The 15648-nt window shown below is 39.4% G+C and overlaps 2 protein-coding genes across 4 annotated transcripts; one reads left to right on the top strand and one right to left on the bottom strand.

Annotated features, from left to right (window-relative positions):
• Positions 1-367: 367 nt before the first annotated feature.
• Positions 368-6207, top strand: c12h2orf49 (chromosome 12 C2orf49 homolog). 3 transcript variants are annotated; one of them, XM_066686629.1, is made up of 4 exons: positions 368-515; positions 1347-1501; positions 1598-1940; positions 4669-6207. In XM_066686629.1, the coding sequence occupies exons 1-4, from the start codon at positions 390-392 to the stop codon at positions 4723-4725; spliced, it is 681 nt and encodes a 226-aa protein (XP_066542726.1). In that variant the 5' UTR covers positions 368-389; the 3' UTR covers positions 4726-6207. The 3 variants fall into 3 exon arrangements, with proteins under 3 accessions (XP_066542726.1, XP_066542725.1, XP_066542724.1); XM_066686628.1 differs by having other exon boundaries at positions 1344-1501; positions 4672-6207; XM_066686627.1 differs by having other exon boundaries at positions 1344-1501.
• A 9-nt stretch (positions 6208-6216) lies between these two features.
• On the bottom strand, positions 6217-14975 carry fhl2a (four and a half LIM domains 2a). Its single transcript, XM_066686625.1, has 6 exons — positions 14798-14975; positions 13149-13325; positions 10015-10189; positions 8379-8548; positions 7578-7764; positions 6217-6528 (listed from the first exon to the last, which is right to left on the bottom strand). Exons 2-6 carry the CDS (start codon positions 13302-13304, stop codon positions 6377-6379), a joined length of 840 nt encoding a protein of 279 aa, XP_066542722.1. The 5' UTR covers positions 13305-13325; positions 14798-14975; the 3' UTR covers positions 6217-6376.
• Positions 14976-15648: the final 673 nt, after the last annotated feature.

Raw genomic sequence — 15648 nt, 5'->3', positions numbered from 1 at the left:
TTATTCATAAATAAGTTATAATTAAATCATTATAATGATATATTTAATTTAGGAAATTGGAGCAATTTGTTCTAAGTCCAGAGAATCAAAAAAATTATGTTTTAGAAAAATTATGTTTTAGGGTACTCATACATTCATTTGATTATATCTTAACTGGCCAAACAATCATTTGTGGAGAGAAAAAGGTAAAATAAAAATAATTGTAATTATAATAACTAATTAATAATTATTAAATAAATAACTTGGAAGTACTAATATAAACCCTGTCTGAGAGACATCGCTCTGTTTGTGCTCAGTATGAAAAATGTGAACTTGTTCTTTGAGGGCTTTTATTTGGACTAGTGTCACTCCGTCCCTCTACCGGTGTGTTGCGGAAGTGTGGGAGAAAGATGGCGGCGCGCGGCGGCGGAGGGAGCGGGAGGATGAGGAACTCTGACGGAGAAGCGTCTGAACCAGACCTCCTACTTCACCCCGAGCTCCTGTCTGAACACTTCATTAAACTCATCCTTCAAGAGGTCAGAACAGCGGTCAAACCTCCTCTCAGAGAAACAGTTAGCAGTTAGCAGTGCTAAGACCTGATAGAGGTGCTGAAGGGCTGTGTTTACAGTCCCGGGCCGCCGTCTACACAGAGCTCCGCACTCAAAATTTGGGTACGGGGTTACAGCTCCGTTTTCACAAGGGGCTGTGTAGTGGTCGAGAGATTAACAGTAAAAACATAATAAAATAAAAATATCCTCCTGGAGCGATTTACATTGTCCGATCGCGGTAGGTTGTAAATAACGTCCGGACCGATTTGTTTTAAAAGTCTGGGCAGTCCTGATTTATTCTGTAATAGCCCTCTAAATAGTTTATAAAGTAATTTCTTTATTTCTGAAAGGGCATCCTATTACTCTCGGATTTAACATGGCAGTAGACCGTGTGTAACCCCAGAAACGGTTAATGCTGTCAATACTGTCAGTGTCATTTCAGTTTTTTTAGAAACAGATTCAAATCCCATCGCATTGACCTTAAACCATGTGATTGGATTCATTCATTCATTGTTGTCTTCAAAATTAAAACAGAAAATTAGGGTTTATTGGTAAAATGATCAAATAGATACTCAACATTAATTGCACACATATTATTGTTTGAAATTCTCCTAGATGTTTTATTTTTTTATCATAAATATAGTGAATTTAATTATATTTGTATTATATTTTATGTAGAGACTAGCACACACTAACACACTGCTTCCACTACAACAAGCAGTATATTTCCTCAGATAAACACAACATGACATATAATATTACAAGATGGTATCTTTTTTTTTGGATGGTTTACCAACTCTTCATTTACTTTTCCAGAAGAAGATAAATACAGAAGATGATGAAGATCGCGACAGACTCACTGAGTTATACATCCAGCATGTTATCCCACTACCGCAGAGAGAACTTCCCAACAGTAGGTGGGGGAAGAGAATGGAGAAGACGAAAGCACGCCAGGTTTCGAATAGTGCACAGAGGTGACTGAACTGAACCACAGAATGGGTCTTTATATTTTTTCATATTTTTAAACTTTATTGGTATCTCTGAAATAGTTAACTGTTGTCTTTGTACAGCTCAAGTGCAGATAGTGGCAGGAAGAGGCCTTTGATTGTTTTTGATGGAAGCTCCACTGGAAGTGTTAAACTGAAGAGAGCTGACGAAGCACCAGCCGTTACAGATCGCTTAAAGCCCCCGCCTTCCAGCATCAACCTCTCCAATCCCATACGCAAGCTCTCAGGGTCCTCCACAAACTGTTCTCCATCCTCATCCACTGTGTCTTCCACCCAGGCTCCAGCATCAGTTTCAGGCAGCACCAGGAGTCCTACAGGCAATGGTCACCATAGTTCTTCGGGACAATCCAGCAACACATGCATGAAACTAAAGCGTGCAGCACCAACTGAAATGCCCAAAAGTCCTGTGAGTACAGCCAGAAAACGTAGACCAGGCTTTTGATGTGATTTAGCTAATATTATTATCTGTATTTTTCCATATTGGTTATTGATGACATAGTCATTTGTGATAAATATAGTAAACTAATCGCCAGACAACAAAAGGAACAAAATTAGAAGTTGAAGAATATTACTTGATGGTTCTGAACATTGCCAGCCTGATCAGTGAGGTGAGGTCACCAGTGAGGACCACTGAAGTCAAGGCTCAACTCTCAAACCACGAGAGTTGTGTTTTATAAATGTTTCGGAACATGCACAGTTTGGGATGTTGTAACCATCTCATGACACAGCAGTGAATGATGGGACTATTCAGATGGTTCTTGTTGACAGGTCATGAATTGATGAATCCTGGTTATTTAAGGCAGATCGAGAAAAATATTTGGGCATTTTATTTTGTTTGTGAACAGAACATTGGAGTGTTGGGCAGTGGAACACACAAGTATGCATATTAAGAAACTGATTTTATTGGTTTCTTAGAAACTATCTTGTAGTTAAAGGAAGTAGTTCCATATAAGACTGAAAATTACATCTAAAATGCACAAAAATGCTGTGTTTCCAGCCTCGGTGAGGTCTGAGGTACTGGTTTATTGTGCTGTTAAACAAGGTAAGCTGAGAGGTTGTGTATTGGTGCTTTTCCACTGCATGAAACCTAGTCTGCTCCTTTTGGCTCTTTTGCTTTTCCACTAGGCAAATCTGGTACCTTGTTCCTGAAAGCCAGTGCTTTTTTTAGTCCCTGCTCACATTTGGTATGAAACGAACAGAGTAGGTACAAAATGTGATGTTTAAACATTGCAGAGCCCTGATTGGCCAGAGAGACTTGTCAATCACCATGAAATGCAGACATCCACCACAACTCACCATCTGTAAAATCTTCAAGTTACAGCAGTGGTCACAGTTTGGTTTTATCTGACTCTCAGCAGCAGCTTGTAAAATTATGCTGTAGTCTCTTGAAGAGGTTCAAATGCTCCTTGGATCGGTGGCTGATGGAAAAACTCCAGTGAGAGGCAGACGTGCAAAAGGGGGAAAAAAAATCAATCCAGAAAAACAAAAACAACACGCAAATAAGCATGTTACCACTGCCATTGTGTTTTTCAAAGTCCACAGTTCCTGTTCGAGATGGGGTTTTGGGATGTCACTGGTTACATTTTGCAGGGGAGCTCTGGTAGTGGAAAAGCATGTTTACGCACTAATACACAAGAGGGAGTGCTATAACATGAGATATTGGCACTGGTGTGCCGTGTCATAGGCACCAGGCCAAAGGTCAATACACCAGTGCCAATATCTCACGTTATCGCATGAACATTGAGTGTGTAATTACGATTATACCACAGTTTTGTTATCAGTGTTTATTATTAGTTTTTAAGATAAAGAAGATCGTGAACATTTTTATGTTTGTTATGCCTTCCGTGAGGAAAAATAGTTACATTCCATCACACATTCCTTTTTGCTCTTTTCAACGAACTCTGGATCTTTAACTTGTGCGATGTTAAAACCATCTTAATCAGGACAGAAGCAGAGATAAACGAATCAAGTCAACAAAATGTCATGGTTTAACCTTTTGTTTACAGCGGATTCAGATCGTAGTGCTGTATATCATACACTGAACGATGCATGTTCTCTGTTTAAGTTAAAAGTGAGTATTTTAGAGTATCGCTCCAGAGCCGTGCCGTGGAGCTGGTGAACGAGAGCAGTGGAAAATAGGACGCGCCTTGACTCACGTTAAACACAGTCACAGAAACCGCATAGACGTAGCATTTTACTGTTTGTTTGTTTTTCTTATAAATAAGGTGTGCGAACAAACCTTTTCCCCATTGGGTGAAAAAGTCCAGGCACAGTCTTGTACAGTCTTGTAAGCGACCAACATAAATGGCGTTTTTATGGAAGCAAATCTGTCTCATCAGACAAATTACCACCTTTGAATTTGTAGCACTGAATTTTTTTGCACTGAAATTTTGCATCTGAATTTTGTTGCTTTTGAATTTAAGTCTTCAGCTTTCCATCTCTGAATATTTTGCTTCACAATTATGCATCTGAATATAATTGCTCTTAAATAGAACTGGTGAATTTTCAAGAACACGTTTTCACTCTTTTCATTCATTCATTCTGTAACCCTTATCCAGTTCAGGGTCGTGGTGGGTCCAGAGCCTACCTGGAATCTTTGGGCGCAAGGTGGGAATACACCCTGGAGGGGGCACCACACTCTTTTCAAGGTTAATAAATTCAGATAAAAATTCAAGCTTAAATTCAAACAATATATTTCGAAGTTGCTCAAATTCAGATGCCAAAATTTGTGTAAAAAAATTCAGATTACAAATTCGGGATACAAAGGATAAGCAATCGATTCATTAGGATTTTCTCTTTCACCTTAAATGCTGCACTAGTTGCATTCTGTTGCCGCTAGATGGCGAAATACGAACACAACTTCCACACCGTGGAAAAACTACACGTTTAGCTTCCTTCCGCGGATATTATTTCTTTATTTTCAAAGTGTCACAAACATCTGAAAGTCTCACTAAAGACACAATGTAACAGACCATTGATATCCTGAAGATGAAGAAATTTTACTGTGGAATTTTTTTTGTAATGGCCCTGTGAATAGCTTTCATATGTTTTTGAAAAAGGAGTGTCTCATTTGTCTTTTCACCGTCTCTGTTACTGAAAATGTACTTCTTATAAATACATTGTTCTTTTTGCAGCAGGAGCTGAAGTCACCTGAAGTGAAAAAGAAGATTCAACACGTCACATGGCCATGATCTCAGATGCCTCATCAGAAGCCCTGAGCAGGAAAGACTGTCGTTAGTTTTGGAGGCTCTGTTTGCTGTCGCTCATCTTTGTGCTTTACGACAGAAGAAGCCATAAACGGGACAGTGGCAGTGATGTGCGCTGAGATCCTCTTATTCACCTGCCTACGGTGTACTAGTTCGGCCGGAGATATACTTGCTGTTTGGTCAGGAGTTCATGTGGATAACGGGTTGCATTGAGAATGTAGCCTTTGTACTACATGTATTACCAGAGGCTTTCACTAGAGGGCAGGCCACTCTTTGTCCAACACTTTCTGCTGTTTACAGACACAGTGGTCTTCGTTTGTTTCCATTTATTTTTTTTAAATAATCCTGATCTCTCACTGGCTGTTCTGCCAAGCATATGTCACTGTGCAAAGGCAAGAGCACATCATTGGGGACTTGTTCACGCAGCCTGTCTTCAAAGCATTCTGCAGTCTGGACACTGCTGATTGCATGCACTGCCTCTACCATTGCTGGGTGAACAGGACCTTATGTATGCGTATTTATTATCTGACGACAGTCAACGCCTCATATGGACATAGGACACACAAGGCTGCCATCATGAGGGACAGGTTTTTAACAGCAAGTATATCACTAGCCTAACAGGACTTTTATCTGCTCCCTGGTCCCTTTTAACCACCTTGGTTATGGAAAACAAAGTGTATGGATTCCCTGGGAAACACTGTTAAAATGTCATTTTTACCTGAATAAAGAATGGTGTGTGTTCACTGCATCTCTTTCCAGCGTGCAGGGCTTTGTTTATAGAATCCATCAAAACTGACTGTTAAGGGTTCTGGGTTGTATATTTAATATTTTTAAAGCTTTCCTTCTAATAACATATTAAAGTGAATTTCAGTTCATATCTGCACAAGGATCCTCTGTTGATTACCTTATTATTAATAATATTAGTGCTTAAAGAGATGGCATTTGAAGTAAATTGTTACATGTTTATATACATTTACAAAGACCCTGGAATGAAATTAAACCTAACATGGAATTTTTGGTGTGTTTACTAAGAATGTTTAATATTTACTGAATTGTTCTGTTTTGCAAAGTGTTGTACTTGCCATGTTAACTCACTAGGCGGTGCTATTTCTTTGGTTCCCTTTTGGTACAGCAAGCATTTTTGGATACAACAAAAACAATGCTCAGTTTGTTCATATTTTTTATTGATGTTCTTGGTTACACACAATCACAATTGGGCCATTTCACAAATATAATGCCAGAGTGGCTGCATATTCAACTGTTAGTTGCAGGATGTTAAGTCACAATAATTATTATTTAAAAAGTGGAACTGGGGCTGCTCATTATGTCCACATCAGAGTCAGGGTCTTTAAGCAGATTAACTTATTAATGTGCATCACCATAACAACCTATTCATAAGATATCTTTTCCTAAGGTTATTTTCTAAGTGTCTAGGATTTATCATGAAACATTACTATTACTGCTCATGCTATAATAGTAAATAAATATTTAAGGCAAAAAAACTTGACAATTGTTTCGTCTACTACTGAAGCTGTTTATGGAAATTTCTTTAATTTGCCTCTTTCTATACGTGCACCATTGTGATAGCTAGTGTTAACATCTGAAATAATTCTTTTGTTATGTGTGACTCTGTGTTTCATATGTCTTTGCCACATTCAGGGCACAGAATGTCATCTCTCTCAGTCAGAAAGCCTCGGCCCACAAGAGAGACAGAGCACTTCTTGCAGTTGAAACAGTCGTTGTGCCACTGGCGCTCCTCAAAAGAGATGTATTTGCTCCCACCAAGACCTACAGAACACAGGTGACAGTTAGAGACTGGCAGAAATGGGGCTGTTTCACAAAACAGGATTTTAAAATAGCCAGCAGAAATAAGGCTTTCCTTGAAAAAGGGAATGATGGGATTTTTTAACCAGTTTTACTTTGGGCTTAAAGAAGCAACCAATCTATTTTGGAAAGAATAATTTTATAGGTATTTATTTGACTTTTTCTCTAAAAAGTACAGGTGACGAATCAAATTGCTTTGTAGTCCTTGAATGAACCTTTTTAACAGAGTGAGTCATCCACATGGGGCTTTGATTTTGTAAAATAGGTTTATTGCAAAAAGTGATTCATCCAGCCACTAGGTGTCACGTGTAATGGCTGTTCACCAAATTAAGTAGGATCATTGGAGAAAAGGAATTAATGCACCTGTGAATCTGGTTCTTCTCTTAATAATTCTGAAGAAAAGACTTTAAAACCCACATTAGTTTGCTCTCACACTTTCATCTATCAATTCCTTGAATTTATCAGCTTAAGTAAACTGTCCTTGATAGATGAGCCCTCTGAGGAGCAGGGCAGAGTGTACAAAAGATTCTACTTCAACAGCTTGCCAGGAAAACAACAATCTGACACAATTTGCTTTTAATATCATTGCACCTACATAATGTATAAAAATATTAATTTACTTAAGTATATGACTTTTCTATGAAGAGGAATTTGTGTGAATGTTGACAGTAGTTGTTGATTGTATATGTGACTGTGTGCATGTGCGGTCTATATATATATATATATTTCCCGAATGATTTTAGCTAAGGGGAGTGCACTGTCGAATAATGTGTTTAAAAACACCTAGTAATTTAATAAGCTTAACCAAATGTTAGAAAAAATGAAGTGAAATTTGATAAACACACATTTGATGCTGACTCATTAATCTTTGCATCATTTTCATACTTCCATTCTCCACCCCCTCAGAGTTATTAGGAAAGAAAACAAGAACAACCGAAGAAATAAGATCTACTCATTGACTGATATTGTCTTTTTTGTGTGTGTGTGTGGTGTGTGCGTAGATGGAGATGTACCACTGATGGGGCTGGTGCAGGCAGCACACTTCTTGGCATAGAGGTTGCAGAAGCAGTTGAGGCAGTATGCAAAGTCATCACGAGAGGTGAAGCGCTGACCAGACAGCTGCTGCTTGCAGCCGGTGCACAGGAAGCAGTCCTTATGCCACGGCTGTTCATGGTAGGTCACTCCTCCAGTGGTGATGGGCTGTGGAGAAAGAAAAAAGCAGAGCCATGAATATCCACACCGGGATTAAGTGTGCAATCCTGACATTCTCAGTACGTTGGTAATGACATTTGCTCTGTTTCTAAAATTCCAACCTATTTTCAGCTTTGGTGAGACGATGCGTTAAAATGCAGAATGTTAACAAAAATGAATTAGGCCAGAAATGTGACATTAAGCACTGTTCCACTCAACAGACACTCAGCAGCAGAGCAAACATACACACAATTAACTGTGTCCCTTTTTTATGTGTAACATTACAGACAAAATATATATATTTTTTACTCTTCATGTTGGAGATCAAGGTGTAGAAGGACCAAGAACATACATAACGTACACATAAACCACCCAAACCGAGTCAGAAAGGACATGTCCGGACAGCCAAAGAGTACAGTATAACTACATGTGTTTATCTCCTTATATATTGTCAGATTTGTTGGTTCTTTTCTGTTTTTGGTACAAACTTTATCATTAGTGATGGTTTAGTTTCAGCCAAGAATTTACATTTCAGTGCATTACTGTATTTGGCTGTTATTCAGTCTGTGTCTACTGCTGCTCTGCATTAACAAAACATAAATACATTTTTAAATAGGCTTTACCTTCTTGCAGTGCACACATTGCATGGCAAACTGCTTCTCATAGCAGGGCACACAGTAGTTATTGTTGTCCTTGGGGATAAAGCTCTTGGTGCCAATGGGCTGCTGGCAACGCTTGCAGGTAAAGCATGTCTCATGCCAACTGTTGCCCTTATGCTCCATCTTCCTGGAGCCTTTCAAAACAAGGAAAGTTACTACTTAGCGTTATTGGATTGATATAATTGTGGAAAATCTAAGACAATCCTAGTTTCAAGGTTTGACCCAGATCAGCCTTTTTAAAGGCCCAATATGTGGGTTTTCCTCACTTCTTTTTATTAAACTGTATTTAAATTCATCTTTATAACTGGCATCACAAAACAGCTTTACAGAATTCAGCCTCCAAACAACAAGTAAACATTGCTGAGGTGAAAGGGGCAAGGAAAACACCCTCAGAAAGAAAACCCATCCTCCTTTGGTCAACACCAGAACAAAAAGAACAAACAGAGCAGGTGAGCTGGAACCCCCAGTTCTTTAGTATTATATTTAAACTCTGCTAAAGGTCTATTTGCATAAATCCCTCCTGAGTCAACACAGTTCTGATAAATTAATGATAAGCCACAAAAACAGTCAGTATTTACTTTCATTATGATGTTAATAATTTAACATATTTCCAGCTATACCACCGATGAGATATTAACCCCTCCCATTTACAATTTTCTTTACGAATGAAACAGAAAACGAATAAGAACAGTAATAATTTACGTTTCAGTTCTAAAAAGGCATATTAATGAAAAAAAGTAGTACGAAATAAAAGATGTTTGGAAATGGCATTGTGATGATGATTAAGTCTTATTTACTATCATAAGTGGGTTTCTAGGAAGAAAAAAGTACTAAAAATACATTGAAATATTGTGATCCATGGTCAAGTCTGTCTAAAAGTATATACCTGATATTCAGTATCCTAAATAAAAGCTGAAAAGAGTCTTGTCAAGAGTTGAAAAGTCTTGTCAAAACATCAGATTAAACTGCTTTCTCCTTATTATTTTTGGAGCCTTTATGATGCAGAGCGTCCAGATTGAAATGCTAAAAAAAAGCCAGTGCTGCTGTGTAAATAAGAGCACAGAGCTGCATTGTTTAATAAATGATCTGGCTCGACCCATAGATCTTTCCTCTTACTGAACTTGGGATGGGGAGTGTTTCTCAGAAGACAGTGAGAACCTGGCTTATCTTTATAATACGTGGCCTGTTTATATGAATTTATAATAGATAACATTATTTAGCTTCCATACATTCACAGTTATAAGTTAACAATATTGCTTTGTGTACGAGATGAGCGGTCTGTAATTTTGTAGTGGACTGAATAGTGGAAGGAATTAAGAGTGATATGTCAAGTAACGGAAATGATCATTTGTACTATCTCCAGGTCTGAAAGTATAAAAATATGTAATACTTTAAAGTGACACATCTGTCTCCAGAAGTCCTCGGCTATTTTCCCAGTCTCAAAAGCAACACCTCATCTACTCTGTAGAGAGTACAGTGAGGCATTTATGTCTTTCTTAAGAAGAGGGGAGTCTGTGTTCCCTGGAAAAGCATTTTCATGAAGTAAATTGAGACGGCAGGATAAACTTCTGCTTGTCTCCCACACTGAAGTGTATCTCACCCGGCATTATGGTCTTCTTGCATTCATGGCACTTGGAGGAGTACTCATTGGAGTAACACTCAGTACACAGCAGCTGCTCGTCCTTGGTGGAGAAGGGTTTGTCCACTAACGAGCGCTTGCACTGGAAGCAGTGGAAACACTCCTCATGCCAGTGGCGGTCTTTGTATGACAGGTCCTTTAGCAACAGAAAAGGGAGAGTCATCATCCCTGAAGAGTATTTTAAGTACAAATCTAATTACATTTTTTTGAAAATAAAATTATTAAAATCTTGAAATAACCAACAGAAAATACGGTCAAATGAGCTCCACCATTGGTTAAACCTTCAGGAGCTGAAATGAAGGCCTAATGCATTAGATTAATCACTAACATTTTGGGAATCAACCCATGGTCAATTTGGATAACTTTACGCCAGCTCCCACTCTGGCCACTTTTATTACTGTAGCATGACGGTTCCTCATGTAATGGTTTCTGATGTAATCTTGCAGGCTAGACAGTCATGCACATACCAAAATGGTTACCAGCCTTGCATTAAACGTTTCTTATTTTTGAGCTGTTTGATGATTCCATGAAAATTGGCACTAAAAGCTGAGTCATGACCCATCTTTCCTGCAAACACTGAGCCTTTTGTTGAATCTCCATTTATAGCATTTATATTTACTTTTACATTGTCGGATGGTTCAAAACTGTGTTGTTACCATATCCTATAAACTGTGCACGTGTATTTTCGTAAAAAACTGTCCCAGCTTTTGGAGAGCGTTGCAGGTGTCAAGTTATACATTTGTTTATGTTCACAAAATACAATCAAGTGAAAACACTCGAATTCTTTTCTTTGTTGATTCATTCATTATCTGTAACCGCTTATCCAATTCAGGGTCGCAGTGGGGCCAGAGCCTACCTGGAATCATTGGGCACAAGGCGGAAATACACCCTGGAGGAGGGCGCCAGTCCTTCACAGGGCAACACACACACACACTCACACCTACAGACACTTTTGAGTCACCAATCCACCTACCAACGTGTGTTTTTGGACTGTGGGAGGAAACCGGAGCACCCGGAGGAAACCCACGGGGACAACACACCAACTCCTCACAGACAGTCACCCGGAGCAGGAATCGAACCCACAACCTCCAGGTTCCTGGAGCTGTGTGACTGCGACACTACCTGCTGCGCCACCGTGCCACCCTCTTTGTTGATTATATCCGTTAAATAAAGCTTCAAGAGAATAAAGAAATCACATTCTTGTTACTGTATTTAACAAAACAAAAAACCCTGTTTACTTAAAAAACACTGTTCTCATCTATGTAGACTTTAACACCAAATAAAACAGTACTTGGGGGAAGGGGAGGCTCTCAAACTACTGAAAACACATTGTTGAAGTCTAATAGATGAATCGACTTTAATCACACTTGTTATTTATAAGAACAGCAGATATAACGGAAACAAATCTCATCATCCCATAGAGGTCATTCACATGTGTGTTGTGTAATGTGTATTTTCTTGGCTTTCTTGTCACAATAGTGTGTGTCCGAATCTTCTATCACTTGAGTTAGAAGTGTTGCAGAGGAGTGTGTAACTGGTGAGTGCATGTGCTGGTTTGCATTTTTGTGTATTTGTCTTTATGTTCAGTGCTGCATTTCTCATGACTCTAATATTCACAAGGGAATTGTTTGAGTAGATAAAATAGATTATATATCATTGCGAAACATCCGTTTCTATTTCCTTTGGAACAGGCCAGCAGTTTAATTCTTTAGTTCATTCCTCATGAAATGCTCAGTGGATGTGTTTACTTTTTTGTGCCAATGTTTGTGTGTTTAAAAAGTAATAAATAAATATATATATTTTTAAAAAGCATTCAGGAGTGCAGCTCCAGTGGATATTGAAGGTTTCAGGAATAATTATTTAAATGCTGTCCGGATAGTATTTGGATAATAACTGACACAAAAAAGACATTTTCTTCATACAAGTTCTATAATTAAAAATAGTGTTGATGTGATTGCACCCCTTTGTGTGTGTGTGTGTGTGTGTGTGTGTATATATATATATATATATATATGTAAGAATACATATTAACACTTTTACACAGCTCCAGGGACCTGGAGGTTGTGGGATCAAGTCCCGCTCCGGGTGACTGTCTGTGAGGAGTTTGGTGTGTTCTCCCTGTGTCCGCGTGGGTTTCCTCCGGGTGCTCCGGTTTCCTCCCACAGTCCAAAAACACACGTTGGTAGGTGGATTGGTGACCCAAAAGTGTCCATATATGTGTGTGTGTGTTGCCTGTGGGGGATTGGTGCCCCCTCCAGGGTGAGTTCTTGCCTTGGCACCCAGTGATTCCGGTTAGACTCTGTACCCAGCGTGACCCTGAACTGGATAAATGCTTACAGACAATGAATGATTGAATATTAACTGGGCCGGTTCGATGCACAGAGTCTGCAAGCTATGACTGAATTGCCCTTGAGCAAGGCACCTAACCCCCAACTGCTCCACATGTGCCATGACTAGAGCTGCCCACTGTTCCGGGGATGTGTGCTCACTGCCCCCTAGTGTTCATTGATGAGTGTTCATTGATTAGAATCAATCTAATGATTCTAATCAGAGGACACATTAGTGGAGAGGCTGATGAGACTTTGGGTGGTGGGCACTTGCCAACAAGTTAATTGTTGCATGTGATATGTTTGGCCACTTCTTCGTGTCCTCCTTCCTCTGGAAAATAACTCTGAGGATGTGGTTGAGACTCAGTGTTTCTGTCTGTGTTGTATACATTGAGAAATGTCTCATAGCTTTCAACTCTGGCCAACAACTAACACAGCAAACAGGAAGTCTCAGACTGGAAAACAAATAAGGGCCATTACATACTTCCATGTTTCAAAATAAGATGGAGAGTGTTGCTTGTAATGCCCTGGTTTTAATGACATCTCCAAGAAAAGGGATTTGAAAATTAAGCAGCTTATTTTTGCTGCTATATTTAAATACATGGGTTATAAATACCACATTCTCAAACTTATAACAAATAGAGCTTACATTACACTCTTATTTGAAATAATGCAAGTAATGTTCAGGTTGTCACTACATGGACCCTTTTAAAGTTTTCCCTTTAAACGTGTTTGGAGGTACGAGTGAACACTATGTATGTAGATTACCCTGCTGTTGCAGCCAATTGGCTTCTTGCACTCCTCACAGGTGTTGGAGTAGAGGCTCTCATAACACTTCACGCAGTAGGGGTTGTCTTCTCGCAGGACATACTTCTTCCCAAACAAAGATTCCTTACAATAATGGCAGTCGTAGCGCTCCGTCATCCTTCCTCCTGGCTGCTATTCCTGCCCAAAAAAGGTGATACGAGTGTGAGCGAGACAAAGCTTTGAAGGAGTGTGTGCTGCATGTGCCAGAATCATTAGAGGAGTTAAGAATGTTTTGGATGGAATGAGAGTTCTCGATTTTGTTGAGGTTGTGTAATGCTGCGGGGGAAGTGAGCAGTTCCTCAGCAGTCTCTCTAAATCCCCCAATATCAGATTCATGAGATCAGATCATCAGGTATTCAGGGAAATGCCAGATTGTTAGGTAAGCATAGTTTCAGCATACCTCTCCTCCATTTTTAACAGTCTGGCCATCAGCCAAAGCCAGTTCTCATATCCTTTAATGCAGGGCAGAGGGACAGCAGGCCTTTACGCCTTTAACAGGGCTGAGGATGAAGCTGTGCACCATTCCTGACCTTACTATGTCAGAACATAGCAACCAGTCCATTACCTTCCCTCCAGCTGTCAGCTAGGACAATGGTGTGTGTGTGTCTGTGTGTATTTGTGTGTGTATGTTGGCAAGGGATGTTTTAAAACCCAGCAGGATTGATATATGTCATTTTTGTCAGACTGTTTCATATACAGTTGCTCAGAGTATATGCTGAAGTGCTACTATCTCTCTGATCTACAGACTCTGTGTGGTGACAGACTGAGAGAGAGAGTGCTTTACTATTGTTCTCATAAGTTGTAAGTGTAAGATAGATGATAAAATAAAGCATTATTTCATAAAAGTAAAATCAAGGGCTAGGACTGAGGTACATAAACAGTGAATGCAGAACACAGAATCCAGAATATGTAGCTGTTAGTGGTCACAGTACATAAACAGTGAAGTGTCTAGGAATAATAAAAAAAAATTCAGGTCATTGTTTTTTAAGCATTAAAAAAAGTTTTCTTATCTGTTTCTTTGGAACTGGTGTCCAGATCCTGTCAGTTGGAATACATTGACAAGTCTGATATTTTTATGACAATCTGTGAAGACTAGTTCATGTAAACTCCGTCAAACAGTGATAAACCAAGAACTTTCTAAACGAATGTAAATACATCAATGATTCTAATGTTTCTGCTTATTCTGATAATATTTGTAATATTTAAATTAGTAAAGGTTTTCAGTAGTGGTTTCATAACTATGGAATATATATATATATATATATATATATATATATATATATATATATATATATATATATATATTTATATTTATATTTTAATACAACCCTTTATTTATCTTATATTGTTTGGGAAGGAAGATATTCCTCATTTACAACCCACATAGACTGAACTGTGACACAGTTATTATCATCTAACAGCCACTGTGAAACTTGTGGAAGAGCTGAGTTTCATGGTAATTTAAAAGCAGTAAATATAGATGCTATGTTAAGGGCTAAGCTGAAAACCGTGGGGGTCTTGGCAGACAGGGAGAGTTTGATAGAGAGAATGATTCCTGCTGAATGATGGAGAAAGTTGAATGATGGCATGCTGCTATAATGACTACTCACGGCTGCAGCTGTCTCAGTCCTGGCCCTGTTAATCCCCTCTGTTTATCCCTCCCATGAGCCCTGTGGCACTGTGCTGCCAAGGGCCTGCTGTCTGTTGTCCTGCTGTCTGCTGTCTCCAAGTCGTGTGCGTGTGTGTCCTGCACGCGTTGGTCCAAATGCACAGCCCCCTGCTCTCTCGCAGAATGTGCCTCACTGAAACAGAGCACTGGTCGGCCTGTATTTCTTCACCAAATCCCCTTCAACAGTTTGACCATATATGGCAGTGAAGGCTGGAAACTGGGAGAAGCACACTCTCTTGCTTAAATTCCCTCTCTAAATTCTCTTCTCTCATTTACAGTCTCTAACTGCCCCCTCCATTTCTCTTTCTTTTCTCACTCCTTCCTGTTTGTCTTTGCCCTTTTCTGCACTCTCACTCATCCACACTCTCTTTGTCTTCCTCCATTTGGAATATATGGCAGGCCTTTCCACAAGTTTGTCTCCTCTCCTTGATCAGAAAAGTATGCTTCTGATTTGGCCATATTTCCTTCTTCCGCAGTTGCTCTGTCTCTTTATTTACCCTCCCACATGCTGAAATCCTGGGGATAGTGTTACTAAAGGCCTGAGCACACTGCAAAAATGCACATCCACTCGCTAACCCACCATTTGTTTCAAATCAGCTCTCTGCTAACTGCGGAGTGGCTGATCCACCGAGCTTTACATTTCTAGCATTTGGCTGGTTCTCATATCCAGAGAGACTTACAGTGGATATGTATGTGACAGAGCTAGGTTCATGTAGCATTAGGAGTCTTGCCCAAGGATTTGGGGATATAGAGTGATGTGCTTGCACAGGCATGGAATCAAACCACAAAAAC

Source organism: Hoplias malabaricus, chromosome 12 (assembly GCF_029633855.1).
Source record: "Hoplias malabaricus isolate fHopMal1 chromosome 12, fHopMal1.hap1, whole genome shotgun sequence".
Classification (NCBI taxonomy): Eukaryota; Metazoa; Chordata; class Actinopteri; order Characiformes; family Erythrinidae; genus Hoplias; species Hoplias malabaricus.
Note: the sequence above shows the minus strand (reverse complement) of the source record. Positions and strands in the feature narration are given on the sequence as shown.